Source organism: Sinocyclocheilus grahami, unplaced genomic scaffold (assembly GCF_001515645.1).
Source record: "Sinocyclocheilus grahami isolate Dianchi unplaced genomic scaffold, SAMN03320097.WGS_v1.1 scaffold4.1, whole genome shotgun sequence".
Lineage (NCBI taxonomy): Eukaryota > Metazoa > Chordata > Actinopteri > Cypriniformes > Cyprinidae > Sinocyclocheilus > Sinocyclocheilus grahami.
This window is the reverse complement of record NW_015505183.1, coordinates 138,046-160,795: the sequence shown is the minus strand read 5'-3', so window position 1 is coordinate 160,795 and position 22,750 is coordinate 138,046. Positions and strand designations below refer to the sequence as shown.

The 22,750-nt window shown below is 39.2% G+C and overlaps 1 protein-coding gene across 1 annotated transcript in view; it reads right to left on the bottom strand.

The window, feature by feature from the left end:
• LOC107583304 (Usher syndrome 2A (autosomal recessive, mild)) overlaps nucleotides 1–22,395 on the bottom strand; it is a 227,522-nt gene extending 205,127 nt beyond the window's left edge. The window contains exons 1-7 of the mRNA XM_016269485.1: nucleotides 22,111–22,395; nucleotides 20,318–20,970; nucleotides 18,732–18,897; nucleotides 6,095–6,230; nucleotides 3,995–4,058; nucleotides 3,550–3,844; nucleotides 2,427–2,611 (exon numbers count right to left, since the gene is read on the bottom strand). Of these exons, the coding sequence (XP_016124971.1) occupies nucleotides 2,427–2,611; nucleotides 3,550–3,844; nucleotides 3,995–4,058; nucleotides 6,095–6,230; nucleotides 18,732–18,897; nucleotides 20,318–20,850 (1,379 nt within the window). The 5' untranslated portion in view covers nucleotides 20,851–20,970; nucleotides 22,111–22,395. The remainder of the gene's footprint in view (nucleotides 1–2,426; nucleotides 2,612–3,549; nucleotides 3,845–3,994; nucleotides 4,059–6,094; nucleotides 6,231–18,731; nucleotides 18,898–20,317; nucleotides 20,971–22,110) is intronic.
• Between the last annotated feature and the right edge of the window lie 355 nt (nucleotides 22,396–22,750).

The following is a 22,750-nucleotide window of genomic DNA, read 5'->3' as shown; positions in this document are numbered from 1 at the left end:
AAACAATGTGTGGAAATTTTAAAGACGTGGTGCGGCACGGTGCAGGGCTGCACATGTCATCCGGAGTGCGACTGTCTTAAGTCTGGATAGCCTCTTGTTTTAGAGGTGGAATTGTCAAAGATGACTTTTAGAAGAAGACACCGTAAGCTGGTAGTTGGTAGACGAGGGTAGGGGGAGATGGCCTAGGCTCAAGAGTCACGGTTCGCTACTGGAAATGACAAACAACAAGCGCTACTCTACACTGCTCAAAACTCACGTTTGAATCGTCAGTGGCAAATTCGTTAAATATAAAAAAACTTACTTACTTACAGTCTGTGAGTCAGGACAGCCGGCATTGTAGTCTACTCTACCAGGATCAGGAAACAGTCCTCCATAAAATGCGCTGCACACATCTGAATATTTGGGTTGAATCTGGAACAGTGTTGTAAATACAACTTAACCACCGATTTCTAGTCGTGTCCTCTTTTGGAAGGCCAAACAAAGTAGTTTCACTTTTACAACGAAACACACAGCATCACACACGGCGAGCTAGAGTGAGCGGTGGCCGGAGGCCTAGAGTGAGGAATGGCTGGAGGGCTTGAGTGAGCGGCGGCGGGCAGGCTTGAGTGAGCGGCAGCCAGCGGCCTAGAGTGAGCGGAGGCCGGCTTAAGTGAGCGGCGGCGGGTGGGCTTGAGTGAGGAACGGCCGGCGGATTTGAGAACGGCGCGGCCGGCGGATTCGACGAAGGAGAGGCCGGCAGGCTTGCGGCAACCACATGTGACGACCGCGGGCTGGACTCCGCCTGGACTCCGCTAACTTTTGATATGACCCCTTGAAGAACCACTACTGTAGACATATACTTACACATTTAAATCAGTTAGAGTCTTTAACGTTTTTATTTATTTTATGGTCTACATTGGCTTGTTTCCTACTGTCCCAAAGCAACAGTTTAAATTTTATATTACTTTAAATTTCCCATGATTTGGAATATTACACTTGCAAAACATTTCTTGACTGACCATATATGACCAAACATGCTATACAGCAAAGCTCTTAGGTGCGCCAAACAATTGCCTAAACAACAAGGGAAATAATGTAAACAATGCTAATATCTAATTGTTTTATGTAATTCTTTGAAAAGCAGCTTCTTAATAGGCTTGCTGCGAAAGACGGTGTTTTCGGTTATACCGGTGTTAAGCCGCAACACCGGTTACGTCATTTGCCTACCGTGGGACCGCCCCCCACCGTCGTTTTGATTTTTTTATAGTAACAAAAATAATTTAACCTAGTTCAGTTTATCACATGAGGAGAGTGAACCGAGCTGACTGACAAGAGTGAGGTGAGAAAGACAAGACGATGCCAGAAGATTATTTAGAAAAAAAATGCAAAGGCGCCTGTTTGGCAATATTTTAGATTTTGAAAAGCCTATTGACTGGATGTTTTTTTTAAACATTTGTTTCTTATTTATTTGGTTCCACAGTGTTTGCCGATTACTTTATATAAACTTTGAGCATTTTATTTTATTTTACATCAAGGTGTATATGCCGTGCCTCCAAACTTTCTTATCCGTTTTGCTAATAAATGTTCTATGTTTCTTGTTATTTGGTTCTGCAGTGTTTGCTGATTTTCAGTTTTATATATCTATTTAAACTTTGTGTAGCCTAAGTCATTTGTTATTTTATTAGGCATATATATTGTATTTTTATTCATTTTGTTAATAAAAGTTCTATGAGTTTGACGCTGTTGTTGCTTGAATTGAATCAATGCCAAATTGCCGTTAATTTGAAAGTGAAAGTAAAATGCGCACGGCACTTTTTCAAGCTATTTGAAAGCCAAGAAATCAGAGGAAAAGAGGGAAAACTCAAACGAACTAACACCCCCCTCCCCAACGGTGATACCGGTATTACTGTGTTGTCACACGTCGATTAACCGGTGGGAAAATTTCCTCACCGTCACAACCATACTTCTAAACACAATTTAAAAATGACTTTCCTTCACTAATCATTTTGTGAGGGATTAATTATGCATGTTTAATGAGTAGTGTCAAAAAACTAAAAACATGAACTGTTACGATAACCCTCTCAGCCCAAACCCATAAAAATAACTGTCCTCATTTTCTCTTTCATATGCATGTGAAACCAGGTGCTTGTGTGGTCCATAACAGCTAAGTATCTCTGCTGTCTTGACTGCAGCCAAGGACAGCAGATATCAGATCTGAGCAGCCTGGACTGCAGCCAAGAGCAGCATTTTCCACCCCTTTCTCCTCCTAGATCCTCCAAAAGCTCACTAAACGACAATCCGCTGCTTTTATCAAAGTAGGAACTTGTCTCAACCCACTTTGATACAGCTTACCTGGCAGGAATCATTAGTTCAAGGACTGTTATCAGAGTCAGTAGCCTCTGGATGGCCTAACAGACACATAGAGACACAAGAGACACATACACTACCTGGGCAACTGTAGACAGTTTACAGAATCAGGACGTTCCAAAGGCCCGTTATCCTCCATTCCAAAATAGCTGCAGTTCTTGGCCAAGAACTGCCAGTCCTTCCATGCTGAGCTCTCAGTTGTCTTCCTTTGAATGTGGACTGCTTCAGGCTGAGCATTGAGGAACTGGAGTATCACGTAGAAAACCTGTAAAGGAAGCATGCAAAATTGACAGAGGGTGAAATATGCATGAAATACTAAACAGCAATGGATTATCTATTATCTGCACAGCAACAGTCAATGCTCCGCTGCCTCCTAAAGCACGCCGGCGCTTTGAAGAACAGCTTGAAGTGCCGCTTTACTCTTCCCTTTCTCCCTCTGTGGCTTCATTTTGAGGAGTTTGTCGAGAAACAGGTTGCAGCTTTGACTAAGTGGACACTTCAAAGTCTGTGTGGTGGTGTGTTTTATCTGGTATTGAGAGGAGAGACTGAGGCAGAGCTGCATAAATCCTCTATTTCTTTACAGCTGGACTCTCTGCTCGGCTTGGCTTAGCCACATGGATGACTGAGCAACTCACTCAGACACACACAAAATACTTTAGGTAGGCTTTAGTGTATTCAAATGGAAAAAATGCTACCCAGTGTCTGGATTTGAGAAAGCAGCCACACACAGACAATGTCAGGTTGAAGCTTACTTTAGATCAGTTGTTCTCAATCAAGGGGCTCTGCAACCTTTCAGGGGGCCCCCAATAAGTCTTAAAATGTTGATGTAGTAACAATTATAACTATAAAAAACTATAATTATAACTATTAAAAAACATAAAAAATAACGATGTACAACATTAAACTGACATTATACTTTTAAGGTTATTCATTTGTACATACATATAACTTGTTACATATCAGCTTAGATATGAGGGTCTAAATTAGGTTATATTGTCTTGTACAAAGTGGGGCCTTGGAGTCAAAATAGTTCAGAACCACTGCTTTAAACCATATAGTGTCTTGATGCTTCTTAAACTAAACTATTATGAAGCTAAACTAACTATAAAGCCTAATAATAATTTAGGTCTACTAACTTAGGTGAGCCAAGAGCCTGGTCCTGGAACAACATTCCCATAAAGCCACTTATTGGTGGCTATGTACCTGGTACTGTCCATTCTCCAGGTCTATACTGATCGTTATTCCTTTGTCCAGCAGCTCTAAAGTGGGAAAGATGGAGGAGATCCAGGTGGTTCCAATGTCATTGTCGTTGATGTAATGCAGGGGGTGGGCATCCTGGTTCAGACGGAGAACTTTGTTATGGGTGGTATCATTGGCTGCGTTGGGGATGCAGTACCTCTCCACTAGGGGGTGCACTTTGGGGTGGCTGGCAGGGCAGCGGCATGTTGACTGGGTGTGTAGGTGAGGAAATTGTCCAGTGTAAACCTCTTCAATCTCTCTGAAATACAGAAATGCATGGTTTAAAATTGTTCACATCTGCGTTTCTACACTGGTTTTGCTTCAGGACCCAGATTAAATATAGCACATCTCTGTAAAAACTACTTCTGCAGCTACACCTGATGTTAATACCCTGTGACCTAATACTTACCTGTTGGTTAACGTCTTTGGATAAAATCTAAAATCCTGCATCCTTCCAATTAATTGATTTGACCCTGAGGAGAAAAAGAAAGGAAAGTCAATGGGCGCTATTGAAGACGGTCTGCAGGATCCATAGCAACTAGTGGATTACCTTATCTGTGTCTTTATTTGAGTTAAAGAGACACTTGCTGCATGGTGGGATCTATTATGCTTATTTACAGATCTCTGTGACAGCTCTTTGGTCTTGGCCATGGTGGAGTTTGGAGTGTGACTGTTTGAGGTTGTGGACAGGTGTCTTTTATACTGATAACAAGTTCAAACAGATGCCATTAATACAGGTAACGAGTGGAGGACAGAGGAGCCTCTTAAAGAAGAAGTTACAGGTCTGTGAGAGCCAGAAATCTTGCTTGTTTGTAGGTGACCAAACACTTATTTTACCGAGGAATTTACCAATTAATTCTTTAAAAATCCTACAATGTGATTTTCTGGATTTGTTTTTCTCATTTTGTCTCTCATAGTTGAGGTATACCTATGATGAAAATTACAGGCCTCTCTCATCTTTTTAAGTGGGAGAACTTGCACAATTGGTGGCTGACTAAATACTTTTTTGCCCCACTGTATATAGTGCATTTCATTAATAAAAAAACACACACATTTATAAGGGATTTGTATGCATATAAGTATGCAAGAAATGCGAAGCCAAAGAAAAATTTAGCATGCATACATAATAATAAAAGCATTTCTTACAGACAACAATGATTCAACAAACCAGAGATTATTCAATATTAAACGACATAATTAAATAGATTTAAACTACCGATTAAAAGTTTGGGGTCTGTAAGTTTTTTTTTTTAATGTTTTTGAAAGAACTCTCTTATGTTCACTCAATGCATTTATTTGATCAAAAATACCGTAAAACAGTAATATTGTGAAATAAAGCATTATTACATTTTAAAATAACTTTTTTGTATTTTAAGACATTTTACAAAGTAATTTATTTCCGTGATGGCAAAGCTGAATTTTCAGCTGTCATTACTCCAGTCTTCAGTGTTACATGATCCTTCAGAAATCATTCTAAATCATGCTATCATAAAATTCTATTTGGTGCTCAAGTAAAATGTCTTTATTATCAATGTTGTAAACAGTCGTGCTGCTTAATATTTTTATGGAAACCATAATGCACATATGCTAAATATGGCCATCAAATTTAGAAATGCTGAAACTAAAAGATTCATTTAGAAATTTGTATTTTTATGTAAACATTTTCAAATGGCATGATGTTTGTCTGAACCAGCCTTTGTAAAAATTCCCTCTATGCTTTGTCCACATGTGTTGTTGTTCTACATGAATCAAACAAGCATTTCAGACCCCTGGGCTCTGGATGTAGAGTTTAAAATGTGTGCAAAATGGATTACACAGACTGCAACTTTCATGTGAAGCTGTTGTGTGTGAGCATGTTTGACAGTAAATGAGGCATGCTCTTTTTGAAGACTATATACAGTACAGTGGGTTGCTCCCTTGTACTTCTGTGCCATTTAGGAAATTAGAAACGAGCAGAACTGGTAATCAATCTACTGTGTCCTCTAAGAGATCTGGGCAGAATTATTGTTATTTTTGCAAACAAACACAATAATGTTGAGAATTAAAATGAATGCAGAGTGAACTTAAAGTAACTTTAGCAAGTCTATGCTATTTGTGAATGTGTATTCAAAACGTACTTATGTGTGTGTGTGTGTGTGTGTGTGTGTGTGCGTGCGTGTGTGTGTGTATGTGTATTTCATTCCCTGGGGGTATTACAGAAATCCCATCTCATCTCATTTATGAGGAGATTATTTGTTGCCATATGGTCACCCTTGACCTATATAAACTCCAACTATGATTAGTTGCAAGCTTATGAATATTTCTATAATGGAAAAATGTAACATGTCTTCAAATTAGTGTGTCCTTTTCCGCACTCAATTTGAGTTATAGGAAATTATGTGATTCTGAGGCGAAATACTGTTAGGTGAGGACAGCTGCAGCTTTGAAAAAAAAAAGTGAAGTCAAATCAAATATATAAATGTGCATAATAAAATCTGAAAGAGCAATGTAGGAGTACAGAAATCATTACCGTTAGAACTTGTACCGATCCACAGAGCCCCCTCTGAGGTGATGTCATCTACTGATCCTGCCAAGGTTTGTGTGTCCAAAGCTGTGCCATCATCCTCTTGACCATTCAGGAACAAGCTCACACTTGTGTCATGTATCTATGGATTCATTCGAAATAGGACAAATGAGTTACAAAATGCATGATTCAATCAATTTCTATAATATATATAATAAAAAATATATGGCTGCCAACATAAGAGAAATATTAGAGAAATACATTATACCCAATATTTGTGTGTGCCATGTATCATAGCAACATGCTAACACTTAACTCTTCTAGAGTCAGGGGTGTCTCCAAGTGGTGTATTATTTGTGTTGTGAAGAGTATTTCTCTATCGGTAAGGTTCCATGACATATAGGATGTCATGTAGGCAGCAAGGCAACAGACCTAATATTTAGTTTTTGTATGGCTGATGATTGTGGGTACTTTTCTCAGATAACACCCCTTCATCACATTCATATTTGCATGTTCTTTCACAGTCTCCTTTAAAAAAGGTGCATGGAAATAAATCAACTAAAAAATCCATAAGGATGAAGGCAGCGTTAGACTGGAGGATCCTTAAGCTGCTCTCTTTCATGGTCGCTGATTGAAAACTGTAGAGAGGCTATTCTTGAAATCTCTAACCGGCCAATAACATGCTGCTGAGATCTGAAGCAACGTCACAGTGATGTAAATGAATCCTGAAGTGCTTCTTCCCATTTACCAGCCCCACAGACTCTTGAAAGAGCTCTGGTGCTCCTTTTGTTGCTTTCCTAGTTTTTATTTCCTCTCCTCCTTCCATTCTAGTAACTGTTGCTTTGGGATAATATGGGGGTATTTTTTCCAACTGTATCATCAAAACTGTTCAAATTAATACAATGAAGTGTTTATAACATGGGATATTTAAGCAATATCACACAATTAAGAAGGTTGTGATACGGCCCAAACAGCACAAGTGTGATACTGTTTTTACCCAAACATTTCATAAAGTAATGTAAAGCAACTTGTGTTTCACACAAGTTTTTCAGCCAACAAAATGAGCTCCAAACAAAATCAAGCATCAAGCTTAATGTGACACCAAGCAACATAAAGACTGAAGGCAGCAACTGCAATATTTTCAGGTACAATCCAAGGAGAACTAAAATACCTGGAGAAATTAATCTGTTAGCATTCACATTCATAACTTCATGACAATGCTGATTGGCTGATAGCACCAAAAGAATGAAGTCGAATTCGCTAGTGCCATCCATTAGCTGTGATGTCCAAGCCAGCAAATAGAGAATAGGTTTTTGGTTAAATGACTAAAATAAGGTCTATGGTTAACACAAGCGCAATATATTTTTACATTTTATTCAACAACGTAAAATACATCAATAATTCCCCACTTGTGACTTTCAAAGAGTTCATATGTGTCTTGAAAAAGGCAATTGCTAACAAGTGGCTAAATGGGACTACAGAGGTTGTCTGGGACATTAAACATCATCATGCGAAACTCATCTACTCACACTTTTACAGCCTTTTTGTGTTTATACTCATACTATTTCAAACTATTCTTTTTCAAACATTCCAACTTGTAGATTCTAAATAAAGACTGAGAGTGTTGTTGGAAAGTTAGTGGTGGTGATGTTGAAATCGTGCAACTTTAGTTTTATAATTCTAGTATTTAGGCTTAAAAATTCAGAAGTCGTTCTTTTGTTAAGATTATCTTGATGAACAAAATGTAAGAATCATAAATTTTGGCTGATCACAGAGCTTATTTGCTGCAATAATCCAAGAGCCAATGGCCACATACAGTACACACTGCAGCACAATAAAGTTGTCACTGCTGAGTTCCTTTTTGAGTTTATCATTGCTTCAGGCTTATCAACACCTGTGTGTGTGCACTGGTTTGGGTGGTTTATGAGTACACAAATTTGTATAATGACATGGGTATGACACAGGTATTACAATATGAAGGTGGTTTATGAGGACACTACCTGTGTTCCCCTAATTCAAAAGGCTTAAAAAACATACTAAATTGTTTTTGTTTTTTTTTCTAAAAATGCACAAAATTTCCTGTGAGGGGTAGGTTTAGATGTAGGATTGGTGTAGGGCGATAGGAAATACAGTTTGTACAGTATAAAAACCATTACGCCTATGAAGAGTCCCCGTAAACCACCAACACCAGCATGCGTTTGTGTTTTAAGGTGGGGGAAGAAAAGTGTTTTTTTTTAAGTGTGTGATTTGAACTGCTTGTGTCCTAAGAGCATCACTTGGCCAGCTCATATTGTATTAAAATGCAAGTGTGTTGGTAGTGTGGGACTGGTCTGACCTGTCTGGAACGCTGCCTATGAGATCAAACCAGTGTGGAGCAGATTAATAACTGGCCGTTCTGTGGAGCTCTTAGTTACGTACTAATCAGCAGGTGCTGACATCTTAAAAGCTCCTCTCCGCTTTCAAATTGAAAAGGGAATATTTAATCTGCACAGGGATTTACCAGAATGTGCAACAAATTTATGCCATTATTTATATAACAATGGCTATTAAGCAAAGGTCCAACTAGAAGTAGAAACTCCTGAAACTAACATTTTTTCCCCAAAAGTATTGTGCCTTACATTAAGTAGCCACATAAATACATATTTTGGAAATGGTGGAAAAAGTATTTAATTAAACATTTTTCAGTTTTAAATCTGTGGGAAATGACAACGCTAAGAGTGTTGTAAGACACAACACCCTAAAAGCACTGAGCCAAAGGTGTAACTTAATCACTAGCTGACATTAAGAAATAGTAATACTACCTAACTGCTAAAGGTCTTCTGTCCATCAGCCTTGTAGAGGTGAATATTGAACAAATATTAGCTAGCGTTGTTGTTTTTTTACACATGGCAACACAAGATCTTTAAAAGGGTCACAAAATGAAAAAGCTAATAATTCTTCATCATTTAAAATAGAGTTTATGAACTGAAAACACAACTAAACATATATTTAAACTGAGTTGCAAAAACAGCTTGTTTTGGAAGGGTTTAGCACTTTAGACCATTTGCACTGAAATCCTGAGAAGGAAACAGATTATTACACTTTACATTAAACTCGACAGCAAACTCGCAGCCTGCACTTTGCCTTCAATGGTCTGAGAGAAAGCAAAAAAATGGTCAGGGAAAAACCAAATTATGGCTGTATTTGTAGAAAGAAACCTCTGTGAAAAAAATTAATAAACTAATAAAATATGACCGCTTTAAACTGAAGCAGACCATCTTACATGAGATTTATGAAATACTTAAAACCCTTTTTGTGTGTTAAAGGAAGACAATGTAGCCTCCAATTCTGTTCTAAGAAAACAACAGTGCACAATCTTTCTAAAATCTAACTGGGGGCTTTTTATATCAGCGATTTCATAATTCACACCAAAAACAATGTTGTGATCTTTGGGCTTGGACCATAAAGCAGGGGCAGATACAAGCTTAACCTGAAGCCAATTCGTCTGCAGCAGCGTGAGTGACAAACCATTCCATGATAAAGCCCTTTCCATTTCGGCACTGGAGGAGCTGTCAGGGCCTCTAGAAATATTCCACTCTGGATGAGGGTATCAGCGCAAGCAATCCTCCTCTTTTAATGCTGATACCTGCCGGAGCCCTGCCCTTCTATCTGAACACACACTCTCTCCCGCCACCTCATACACACTCACACATACATAACCGCCAACACATGAGATGTTTTATTTATGGCTTATAGCTAGGCCTCACTGTGATTCTTATCATTTAAATGAAGCAAAAAGGTTTTCCTATTTGTAATTTGTTGCATTATCACATGTTTCATAATGCACTGAGAGGCCAGTGTGGTGATGTGAAATATAACTATCACAGACAGGATGTTTGCAGTGCTGCTATTGATGCCGGGGCCTCTCTTCACTGTCCACCATTACAGTGCGAAGAAAACTGATGAAAAGCCAATTTTCCCTTTATCACATTAACGCAGCTATGAGAGAGAAACATTTGTTCTACTCAAGTACACTAAAGATACAATTACCAATCTCACATATACATGTTTAATATCAGCCTTCTTCCTCCTGCTGTGAGGATGGCAACAATATATTAAGACTAGTGTGACAATTTAAGAAAAGAAAATTGTCTCTGTGGAGCTGGAGAAGTCAGAAATATATAAGGCAATGTGTCAGTGCTTTTAATAAAGGAAGGCAATAACTCGAGAGGATATGCTTTACACAGAAAGCATATCTTGAGTTTTTTCCCCACTGTTCACTGTGTCCGAACAGAATAGGATTTATTTGTACTAACTAGGTTCTCTTACAATGTAATATTACTATAGTTCCTACAGTTATGGTTATGTGCCAGTAAAGGATGAGCCTCCTCACATAAAGAAAAATATTGAAAAAGTTTGCTTATGATGCCCTGTAAAATTCAGGGAGAGGATAAGTAGTTGTACCTTAATGATTAGTGGCATTTTGATTACACATTTCTAACAATAAATAAATATTTACCATATGTTCAAGCAATGTGCATTATAAAACAGCAAGTGCAATGAATATAATTGCAACTTTGACATTTTAAACTGAGAAATTAGCAAATATTCATAAACACCAGTGTCTGTAAGCATGTGGATGTTTTACTGGAAGCTGTTTGTTTTTTGACAGTATCATTTATTGGCCTTCCCACTGGGGTAATTGCTGATGCAGGAATATCTAGATTTGTGGTGAATTACAATATTTTTACATCAAGATAATGATTTCAAGTAGACTGTTTCTTGAAAACATGACATTTACAAGCAGTTTACAAGTGCAAATGTTCCTAATTGATCCGGTTGTCATTAAGGATATTAATCAAGCATGCTCTCTCACCAGTGAGCGAGGAAGGTGAATTCAGTGCAGCTTCAATGCAAGAATGGAAAGAGCAATGTCTACAAGTGATTTTCCTGTTATTTACCTTTTCTCTCATTTGTTTCTGACTTTGAAAATAATGGAAACACAAGGAGAACTAAAGCTATGGCTCATCTATGGATCAAAATGTTTAATTTCTCTGGGGAGCCATAGTGAAAAGGTAAGGTTTAAGACAACCCACCAGCAATAAATAATGTATACATTTCCTTTGGAAAAAAATATTTTGAGATGATGTTCATGTTTTTGCTTTTTTAATTAGTGGAGTTTGCTATAGCAAGCATGATTATTATTATTGCTTATTCTTATGTTTATTTGATTAATTTGAACAAACTCCTTATCCTACATATTACATTTCAACATGCATATCCCTAGATACCCATATCCATAGAGACTTGGAGCAGCAAGCAACCACCTAGCAATCACACATAATGCCCTAGCAAATGCATAGCAACAGACTAACATTCCCTCACATTTCATTCATGACATATAAAAATAAAAGTAGGCAAATCAAAGCAAACAAAAAATATACATACAATCAAAGGTAATTAAAATATCTGCTCAAAGAGGTTGATAATTATGCAATTTGTTAAAGAAAAAAAAAAATATATATATGTAAAAATCATTAAGCATTAACCCTTCAAAATCATGAGATGTTTAAGCAGTTAAAATATTGATATAACTTTTATGGAACTGAAAATCATACCAAGAAAGTGAGCACATATATCATGCACTTGCAAGATTACAAGTCTCCAACAACAATCAAAGTAAAATAACCAATCCCACATTTCATGTAGCCTCTCATTATTTATTACCAGCAAAAATGAAATATATAATTGAGCCAATGTAGTGCACATGCAACATTTTCTGTTTGATGAATTGCCGTTTATTTAGAAATGCCGGAAATGTTTAACATACCGGCGCGTTTTAGCACCTGACTTATTGCCGTCCGGCTTTATTTATGTAGTCCGCTGAGTGCTGGTGTGTTCATATGACTTTGCTGTACACTTTACAGATTGCGAATGCGGGGGCAGCATGCCACAAGCTACCCATCCATCTCCTGACAGGCCTCAGATCCAGGATTGTACACTTAATTTTTTCCTCTACCCATCCTTCTTGTGCCTTTCACTAGCAATAAACACATGCTAACTAGGCAGAAGGGCAGTGGCAGCTAAACAAGAGGAGACGTAATCAGCTCCGCCACATCTGCAAAGAGCCGCGACCCCACAGCTATGACAGATTATAGGACTCCGTTGCGGCCATACAATGCATTTGATCTGTCTGATCAGTGCGGACAATTTCCAGGATGGTTCTCGCCCCGTGGCCGTATGCCCGTCTGTCATTGTTACTCATGCCCGGTCTGAGAGACATAATATACTGTGAAATTGCTCATATCGACTTATGGCCATTACCAGCTTTGCAGGAAGCTCTGCCACTCAGCATTGCCCCTTTTGATTTATATCCATCCGCTGCTGATCTTCTCTGACTTTAATCTGAATAAAGACTCCTGAGAAAACTTGCCAAGGAAAGCCCATCTCTGGGCAAATATTTAATTCCGTCTGACATTGATGTGCTGAAACACATATAAACGCCTCGACGGACCAGATTAAACAATGCTCTGCAAGTCATTGCTGGGGGTTCTCAAAAGGCCAGTGTATGTTCCTCTCGATACAAAGCGTAATTTAAAACCAGTATATGCAAGTACTGCAAGACGCCCATGTCCTGTAGAAGTCAACTCCAAGAGCTTAAAGCTGCAAAGACTCTAATTTCCTGTCAAAACTTTGGAGTGATTTATTTGCCACTCATGGCCTCCAGTGCCTGTGGACAGTGAGCTGGGGAAAGGTGGAAGCTCTCCTTGCCACCATCCACCTTGTTTCACCTTCACTTGCGCTGCCAATCAGTCTCCATCACTCTGGGTGGCATGAGAAGCTCTGAAAGGTCAGCTGACCTGCTGCCAGCTCCCCTCCCTGAGCCAGAGGGCAGCTTGATAGCAGTGCTGATGTCTCCTCTGCTAGAGATTTACTCCTGTGCTTCGGCAAAGTTTATTCACAGCACACCTTTATCTACAAAGATAAACATCTGCGTGACATTCTTGATATTTGAATTTAGAATTTTTTTACATGTGAAAAATAATGAAAAATAGATCTGATTCTATTCGCAACCATAGACAGCAACAGGAAGTAAGGGATGTGAGAGTCTATTTGTGTTAAAGACTGTATTACTAAACATATATTGTGAAAGCCAGCTGCCTACAGGACTTTATTATCCCGAATGATCTTTTTTTTTCCTCACACAGATAGTTTGACTCGAGGCAGCCAGCTACCCTTCACCAACCCCACCACACCACCCCGGTTTTAGTGGTCCTCTGGCTCAAGGGGCCCTGGCCCACAGGCTGGCTGGCCTACTTATCTTTGGGTGGGGTGAAGTTCACGCAGGGTGATGAGGCATGTGCACATTCGGGTTAAGAGCTTGAGACTCGGCAGCTCTTGGCCAAAACAAATGTCCCCGGAGAACAAGCGTCTTCCACAGTGCAAGCCTCTGCGATCAAAATGGCACAGCAAAGACCTAGACCCTTGTGGAAGCTCAAATTGTGCGTGAAAATGTTCATTAACTTGTGGGATTCTCACAAACTTCGAACAGCCAAAGACAACATATAAACAGCCACAAGAGCAGTTTCAGATTGCTTCCCACAGGAGCTGCAGAACATACTGTTATAAACAATACTGTTCAATAAATAAGAGGATAATATTGAATAAATTAAAAGCATTTTAGACACATTTTAGACATTTCTGCTCTCTCAATGAAAATAGCTCACCAAATGAAGTCAAGCAGAATTAACAGGTGCATGTCTCTGAGCAACTTTGAATGAACCAGTTGAGTGATCGATTCAAATGATGCACTTATAATGTGTTTGTCTTCTGCAAGAATCTGTGTTTTTTTAGTTAATTCATTGATTAAATGATTCAGTGAATCACTCATAAAATCACTTGTTCAGCTTGTCAATGAATCAATGTTTGTTTTCAAACTAAGGAGTAAACAGTTCAATGTAGGGATGCACCGAAACGAAAATTATTGGCCGAAGCCGAACAAAATGAAACACTGGGCCGAAGGCCGAATGTAACCGGTGTAATCTGCGTTGTGTGTTTTTTTCCAATGAGTAGTAACCAGACGGACATCAGCTGACGGTTTGACTCTTCTTTTACTGATAAAACATAAAACAGTGTGTTTTCGCCCTTCTTGTCTTTTCTGTTAAATTAATGTAAAGTGCAACGCAATTAGCACGTGCTTCAAGTGCATTGATCGACAGAAAACTGATCAAACTTAGTGAAAATACAGAAATAATCAAATATACATATAAAATAATGTCACAAATATGATTTAAACAGAGTATAAAAGTGCTTTTTAAAGCAAAGATGAAATTAGATTAATTAGAGGAGATAAGTTAGTAAAATAATATGTTTTGGCCATTTTTGAGACCCCCTTCTTGAATCAGGCATGTATTTTTAAAATAAATGCAGCCTTGCTGAGCAGAAGAGACTTCTTTTAAAACATTAGAAAATATAACAGATCCCAGTCTGAACACTGTGTGAATGCTATAATAAATGTATTAATAGAGCTGTTGTAATTATTATTATCATTATTATTGTCTTTTTTATTTTATTTTACAGAACAACACAATAATAACATTTATTAATGTTGATGGAGTTCTTGCGTTTTCTCAGCTTTTATTTTGGCAGAAACCCGCAGGAAGACCTCAGTGCTTCTTTTTGTTGACAACAGTAGATTTATAAATGATTCTCATAACGAATTTGGGAAGATGTTTGTTGCACGTATCACATTGTCACATGCCTTGTAAAAATTCATAAAAATGTTACTGAGCAACTGATGAATAACACTATTTCAGCGCAGATTTTCCTCACGCTTTAAACTTTGAACCCTGGCACCTCGAACTCACGCAGCGCTATTTGCATACATGTATTAGAAAACACAACATTCTGCAGTTTATTTACTTGTTTAAGGGCATTTCGCAATTTCAGTCATCATACAGTAACCAGCAACAACCATCCCTTCCACTTCTCATCGAAGACATGCGATGCAGTACTAAACAGTCTCTCACTGTCGGTGCTTGTAATGATTTTTGCGTCTTTCTCGGCCCCTTTTAAATGCTTCCACACTGCCCACATATTTGTTGCATTAGTGCGCGCTTCTATTTGATCGCGTCACGTCATTGTTCAGTCCAATTTATTCGGCCGAACACCAAAAGAGCTTTTGTTGCTATTTTCGCCTGAATAATTTCAGTTGCCGAACATTCGGTGCATCCCTAGTTCAATGACTCACTCATAAAGCCACCAACTGTCAACCTGAAGAAAGAGTCATTGAAAAATCTCCACTACTAATGCTTTTAAATGCTTCCACACTGCCCACATATTTGTTGCATTAGTGCGCGCTTCTATTTGATCGCGTCACGTCATTGTTCAGTACAATTTACACCATGAAGAGTTAAGGCTGAAAATAGGCTAATTTTGTCCCTAGAATACAGTGGCCGGTCTGCAGTTTAAATTCCTAATGGGCACAGAAAATATCTCTTATATAGTCCAAGTCAAAGCTGTCACAGGAAGGGAACATATTACCTCTGAATTTGTGGGAAGGATCTCATTATCATAATAATGTTTTCTGTCCCAGAAGTCAACCTGCTATTCATAATCTGAACGATTGCAATTTAAAGCCATAATAATCACTACTATTGTAAGGTAATGCTCTCCACAGACAGAGCACTCTGTTTCCTGATGATGGCCAAGTTTATCCTCTGCTCCTTCTCTTTTCATTTCTGACACAGAGATACAGGCTGCCATTTCCAAAGCTGAACAATGCCAGAGAGCCAGTCCTAATGGGACTGACTGGTACTTTGTCAGTGCAAAGGGCTCTGAAAGCTGAGAATGAAACATGACCCAGCAATTCCACAGTTTTGTGCTCTTCATGTTTGCATTGCTGCACTGGATGCGAATCATTCTTTGAAAACAAGAGGCAAAAGCAGCTGAATGTTTCTGACAGGAATGAAGCAGGAGCAACTGGACCTGGTGTGTGTGTTGATATGTATTCAGAGCGGGGTGTATGAGGGGTTGACCTGCTCTCTTCCCCCTTCCTGCCCTCACAGCTGCAGGAAAGCAGATGTTTACCACTGTAATTAACGCCTTCTATTCATGCATCTTGTCCAAAGTGGAAATCTGTTGTGACATGGGTTCAGCGAGAACCTGCTGCGGGTTCTCCCGACACAATATTAATATCAATATTTTTCAGCGGCTAATTACCTCAAAAATGAATGGATAGTGATTTAGTGTTGCCAGAGCTACACTACATGACACCTGACCAAGCTTATTACATCATATGATTTCTTCCACAATGCTAGAAAATCTTTTCATCCCTACTGACACCTAAGCAGGATGTACTTTATTGTACAATATATATTTAAATAATCTTGATCACATCAAGCCTCTTTATGCCTGAAAAATCTCATTCACAAAAAAAATTAAATTCAACCATTTAGACTACATCATGAAATGGTTTGACAAACACAACTTTCTGTCCTGAGGCATTTTCTATTGCAACAGTAAGTTGAGTTGTAACATATTAAATAGTAGGAGTGCTCCGATCAGGATTTTTGAGGCCGATCACCGATCGCCGATCACAGAAAGCAGTATCTGCCAATACCGATCACCGATACCGATCTTTTTAAAGCCTTCTTTTTATCATTTAGAACTATTTATAGTGATACTCCAATCAGGATTTTTAGACATTTATTCAGGGCCCGAATTTCATTTTTGAAAATGGGGGAAATTCCCCTCTTAGGTGACTCTTGTGAGAGGGAAAGCAGCTTTCACACAGGAGTCCGCTACTGATCCATGGCTATTTACCACAAACACAACATTTATCCATTATTTTGATTTCAAACCCAAACATTGTCACTGAAAATGCTTTTTCAGCATTGCAATTCTTTTTTTTACACAGTACAGTAATACAATTTTACACAGACATGTTTAAACAATAAATGTAAGCAACACATTATATATAAGTTGCTCAAGCAAGTGGCAAAACATTTAAACTACTTTTATTACGTTATCACAAACTTACCATTGACAGAAATAGTCAGCTCTACTGCCTTTCCTTTTGTATTTAAATCTTTATTACAAGCAATCCTGCAGTTCATAAAGCACTTTGTTTTCCTACCTCCACGAGTGCATCTATTTTTGCCTTATCTAAAAGTGCTCTTTCCCTTTAAACCTAGCCAAAAAGTCTAGGTTTAAGACTTTAAGTCTAGGTGAAACACGGTAGACTTTAATTATATGCATTTATGGTGTAATTACTACATTTTCGTGTCAATCCATGTTCATATTTACTGCAAACAATGCGCTGTTACTTTAATTCAGCGCTTGCAGCGCAGCAACAGATTCGGTGCAGAAACGATCTCTGCACTGCTGCAGACGCACCGCTCCTGAACGCACTGCCGAACCGCAACCGTGTGCAGTGAACGCTTTAATCCGTTAACATGAGCGCGGAAAAAATATGCACCACGTAGGCCTATGCACTGCAAACAGAATAATGTGAACTTGGCATTATGTGTGTGCGCTGAGAGCGTACATGAGTGCACGGTCTCCAAGGCAAGGCAAGGCAGGGCAAGTTTATTTGTATAGCACATTTCATACACAGTGGTAATTCAAAGTGCTTTACATAAAATAAAATAAAAACAATAATCACAACAATAAAACAAGGAATTAAAAAACTTAAATTATTTAAAAAAAAAATTGATTTAAGAGGTTTAAAATGAATTTAAGAAAACGATTATACACATAATATAGTGCAATCAGTTCGGACCTAGCTTTGCCTAGTTCCACATTGAAAGTACGAAGGCTGTCTTTATAGCGCGCGAGTGCTGAATGATTAAACACTGGAAAGAATTAAAAAGTAATGCAATTTATAAACTTTAGTGACGATGTGACACTGCCTCGATTGTGCAAGTGACAATTCCTGTGTCAACTGTGCAGCGTGCAGCTCGTTTATAGACAGACGCGATGTGGTGATTTGAAGTCATTTGCGTTTTTTGAGAGAGGAAGAGAGCGCACGCGCAAGTGGTGATTCACTCACGCTGTTTGTGAAATTACATTCACACGAGGTTTTCAAATTACTTTATAAGTTATTTAATGAAGATATATGAAGGTGAGTACCTCACCTTCAGCATTATAATTATTTCACCCGCTCTGTGAGACGGTGCCGCTGCATGTCATGCCAAACCTCTCACAGCAGCGTCATCAGCTTGATATCGTTTTTTTTTAGATCGGCCTTTTAAGAGGCCGCCGATCAATCATCCCAACGTGATTATCGGCCGATAGTGATCGGTAGCCGATCAATCGGAGCACCCCTATTAAATAGCTTGACAATTTTCAACTGCAATTTTTATTTTTTATTAATACATTGTCTTATTGAAAATATACAGTAACTTTCCACTCCTGAAACAACTTTTCTTTTCTGTAAACATAACCAAAAATTAAACAATAACATCACGGTATATCCAAAAGTGATTCAAACAAATCCTGATGGATAAAATCAAGTCCTGCCCTATTTCCCACTAAATATTCAGTTTGACTTTACAGTTGGATATCACATTATGAAGTTACATTCTGTCATGTTGTCTTGAGTAGTATGTGACACATATAAATGACCACGGAAGGAATAAGAGAATAGAAACATTCTGCCTACCTGTAGAGCCATGTGTGTCCAGTGGCCTATGCTAATATGACCTGCAGTCTTCATGCTTATGGAGAAGTTTTGTTTGCTGTGAATGCCGTAGTGGATCTGAATATCATCCTTGGAGACGGTCACCAGCAGCACCAGTCTGCCCACAGCGCTCTTTTCCATTAAAGTCCTGTGCATTAGGAAAACAAACATTAATGATTGGCTGAGAGAAATTGAAGTACTCAAAATAAGCCACATAAAAGAATATCCAGAACAGGCCTAAATTTACATTCAATAATTTGAATTGCATAATGCAACTTCATATGTAGCACCTCATTATTTCATATAGGAACAGTGAAAGACATTAGTAAACAATCAATACCCCTTTAAAAATACCTTTAAAATAATCCAACAACTCTCTTTTACTGGGAAATTCCTTGACATCTAAAATGAACATCACTCTGACATTTATGCATGTTGTATCAATATTTTCCATTTGCTTTTTCTTGTTACTCGAAAACACCCTCATACACTGTCATATGAAACACCATTACAGACGTTTTACGGGAAACAGCAGCATTTACGAACACAGGCCACCGCATCCAATAAATCATAAAGCATTTGTACTCCGGTTGCGGCTGGCCCCGGAGTCAGAAACATCTCACCTATAGCCACGCTTCTGCTGCCTGCTTCACTTGCAATTAGGCCAGGCTTCTCCAGGGAAGGCAACATTTTAGTATTCAATATGTCTACTAAGGCAAGTGTTCCAAAAAACTACGTCTGAGCGGTGTATATTTTTATGTTATATTACCAAGGGGATCTTAGGCAGGTATTAAACACAGGCCAATTAATTCACTAAGAACAGAATAAACACGCAAGCCTGTTGACTCTGCCTCACGCCACTTCAAGGAGAGAATGCGACGAATGAACCGCCTTGACCGCACGTACTTGCTTATTTATTTTTCAACACTACACGCTTGTGGCTTTCTCTCTCTTTTCATGCTCTGCACTTGATATAAAATGCTGAAACAGTTGTTCTACTTCTACAGCCTCTCTGACTTCATCCTTTCATCCCATCACCCACTTTCAACTATATCATTTTCTGTGCTGTGGAAAAACAAAGTGGCCTTTGAGTTGATGCTTTTTTACCAGAGCTCAGGAAACACTGTGGCAATTTCATTTCATTGATCTAAAACTGGCCACAGCTGGTCTTGCCAGAGCAGAGCAAACAGGGCTCAGAGCTTTTTCAACTTGGCAGGACTCCTCACAGAATGTGATCCATGTACCAACACAGTTTCAAAGTGGAGATACAACAGAGGAAATGTCTGAAAATGAGGGGGGGGGGGACAACCGACAGCTGAGTGGGGATCAACTACACAGGAAAGCTAGTTTGAATAAAACCAGCTCTGGCAAGGCGAGCACCCGAGCTAATCCATATCAGGTTTAGATCATACAGCAGTGTTCTAACAAGTCATTCTTTTCCTGGAACGGAGCAGGTATTGAAACTGATCCGGATGATTAAGTAAAATATTCACTCTCTAAGTGACAGAAACACTTGCACTGCCTCTCTGATCTTCTTAAGGGAAAATTCTGGACATGTGTCTACTTACATTACAGTGTCTTGCTCGAGTTTCAGCCACACCGTTAGAGTAAAGGAGCTCGCTAGGCCGAAGCTTAGAGTCGACGGGGAAGCCGGACAACCTCTTGAGGTCGGAAAGATGAAGCTGGTGGAATCGACCTCCGCGCCTGGACGGTGGTCCCATGCATCACCCTTCCAGCACATGCCCATGCTTGTGGCGAGGATGTCAGTGTAGTCTAGCGTAGAGGAGCTATACGGACACTCCTGGATGCAGAACTTCTGGATACAGGTGTGGAGATCCTCCTGAACCTGGCCGGCTTGACAGAAAGTACTTCTCTCAGGAATTCCACATGTGGCCCTCGTCGGCATGGTGCTGACAGATTTATATGCCCCTATGTTCTCGAGCCTGGGGAAGTTGCCCTGGGGGGCAGCCAGGCCAAGGGAGGCATAAAAGCCTAGGGTGTACAGTAATAACATAGCACCTTTGTGCCCAAGGAGCCAATTCGTTGCTGGTGGCGATGTTACCTCCTGATGTAGTGATCTTAAATAAGTAATGATGGTCATGCCGGTGGTGACATTTTTACAGTCCAGTGCCTTGAGTAAGGCAGCGCAGCTTAATGGCACAATGTCAAAGAGGAGGCCAAAGCCTTCACATGATAGCTAGGATTTGGGCCCGTCAAAGTCCTGTAGAAAACCAAAGGGAGAAAGGAAGAGCAAAATCATGTGAAAACATATTTATGAAAAATATTATACCCCGACACCCTTCCTGAGGCTCTTAGGATTCCACTTGATGCAAGAAAAGCTTAACAATTACTTTTGCCGGTGCATCCGAATTGCACTGAGCATGGTTTTATTTCAGTAACATCTAGGCTACCTTGAATTCAAATGGCATTGCAAAGAGGAGAATTATAATAACCGCTCTAAAATGGTGTACAGTGAAGACATCAAATGCATGCACTAGAGAGGTGAAAAACAAATCAGGTGGGTTTATAGTGCCTTTTTAAAAACGCATAAATCCAGAGTAACAGACAGTCTACAAGATTGATGATTGAGCACGAACTCAACTGTCGTCTACCTTGTTCATGTTACAATCGCAGCGGGCAATTTGCCAATACTTTCAACAGGTTGCTGAAGCCAATCTTACTTCGTATCAGAATGAAGAAAAATAGCAAGAAACCCCGTGGGAAATTTTGTCCTCTTCAACCGTGTGCCAATTATTCAAAGACTTTCAGGGAGTCGACGTTTTAAAGGAATTTCTATCGGTAAATTTCTCTTCGACCACGTGATAAGAATAGTATTTTGGTGCCTCTATAGCTACCCGTCAAATACAGTTAAGTTTTGTAATTATAATTTGTAATATATAAATATGTAATTCAGTGATAATGGCATTTTGGCATTTTCCCGTCCGACACTTAACGGAAAGCTCTCGAGCAGCAGACTGTTACCATGGTTACCTCCTCAGGTTAACGCGACTTCTGTTCCCGAGTCTATTTAGCGTACTCTGACAAACTTTTGTGGTAACTGAAACGTTGTTTGAAAACGCTGTTGAAACAAATATATAGATATGTAAAAGAACACATACTTTTAAGTCCCAACGTTTTATTCTGACTTTTTTAATTAGTCTGAAACCCTCATAATGCGTCCCTTCACTTCCATGAACAAAAGCACAGGCTGTTTTGTGTTTGAACGTCTTGATTAGTCTTCAGTGAATAAAGAAATATGTCGCGTTAAACTAATTTAATACATACACGCAAATATAAACGAAATAGAGGCACATGAAAGATCCATAGGTGACACTGAAAACAATCTATGCTATATTCTTACCTCGGCGCATGATGCATTCAAGGAGCGCGTGGCCACTCTGAGCAAAGCAGATTATGAGAGTTTGCCATCTGCTCCTATCCAGAACTTGAGCGCGCGATCACTCTAAAAACAATTGACCAAAATGCTGATAAAATAACATACGTGCACATATCCGCCACGAATAAAAACAAAACACCTGTTGGCATCATTGGTCGGTCGCTGGAGGAAGATGTCAGTGTTACATTACGTCTCGATTTAACAAGAGGATCTCTTGGCTCAGAAACGCCACTCGACGTCGCTAAGCAACCCGGCACAGAGTTGCACATTCAGGTGCTGGACTTCGGGAGGGAAAAGCAGGACAAAGGATTAAAGAGAGGGGGGCTGAATGAATGCACTATCTGGGGATGTCTGAGTATTATTATGGTCCATGACGCAATGGCTCATACTGGTGACTGGGATGGCATTACTTTGGCCAAATGTCGCATCCTACTTTGTGCGTCATAAACCTACTTGATATGGGCCTAAATGGAACAACCCTTGCAAATGATTGCCCAGCATCTAGGCTACTTAAACTCTCAAGAGACCCAAACAATGACATTAATTATATAGTTTGTTTACTTTCTTTCTTCTTCTTTTTTTTCCTTCACAAAAGTGTTTTTTT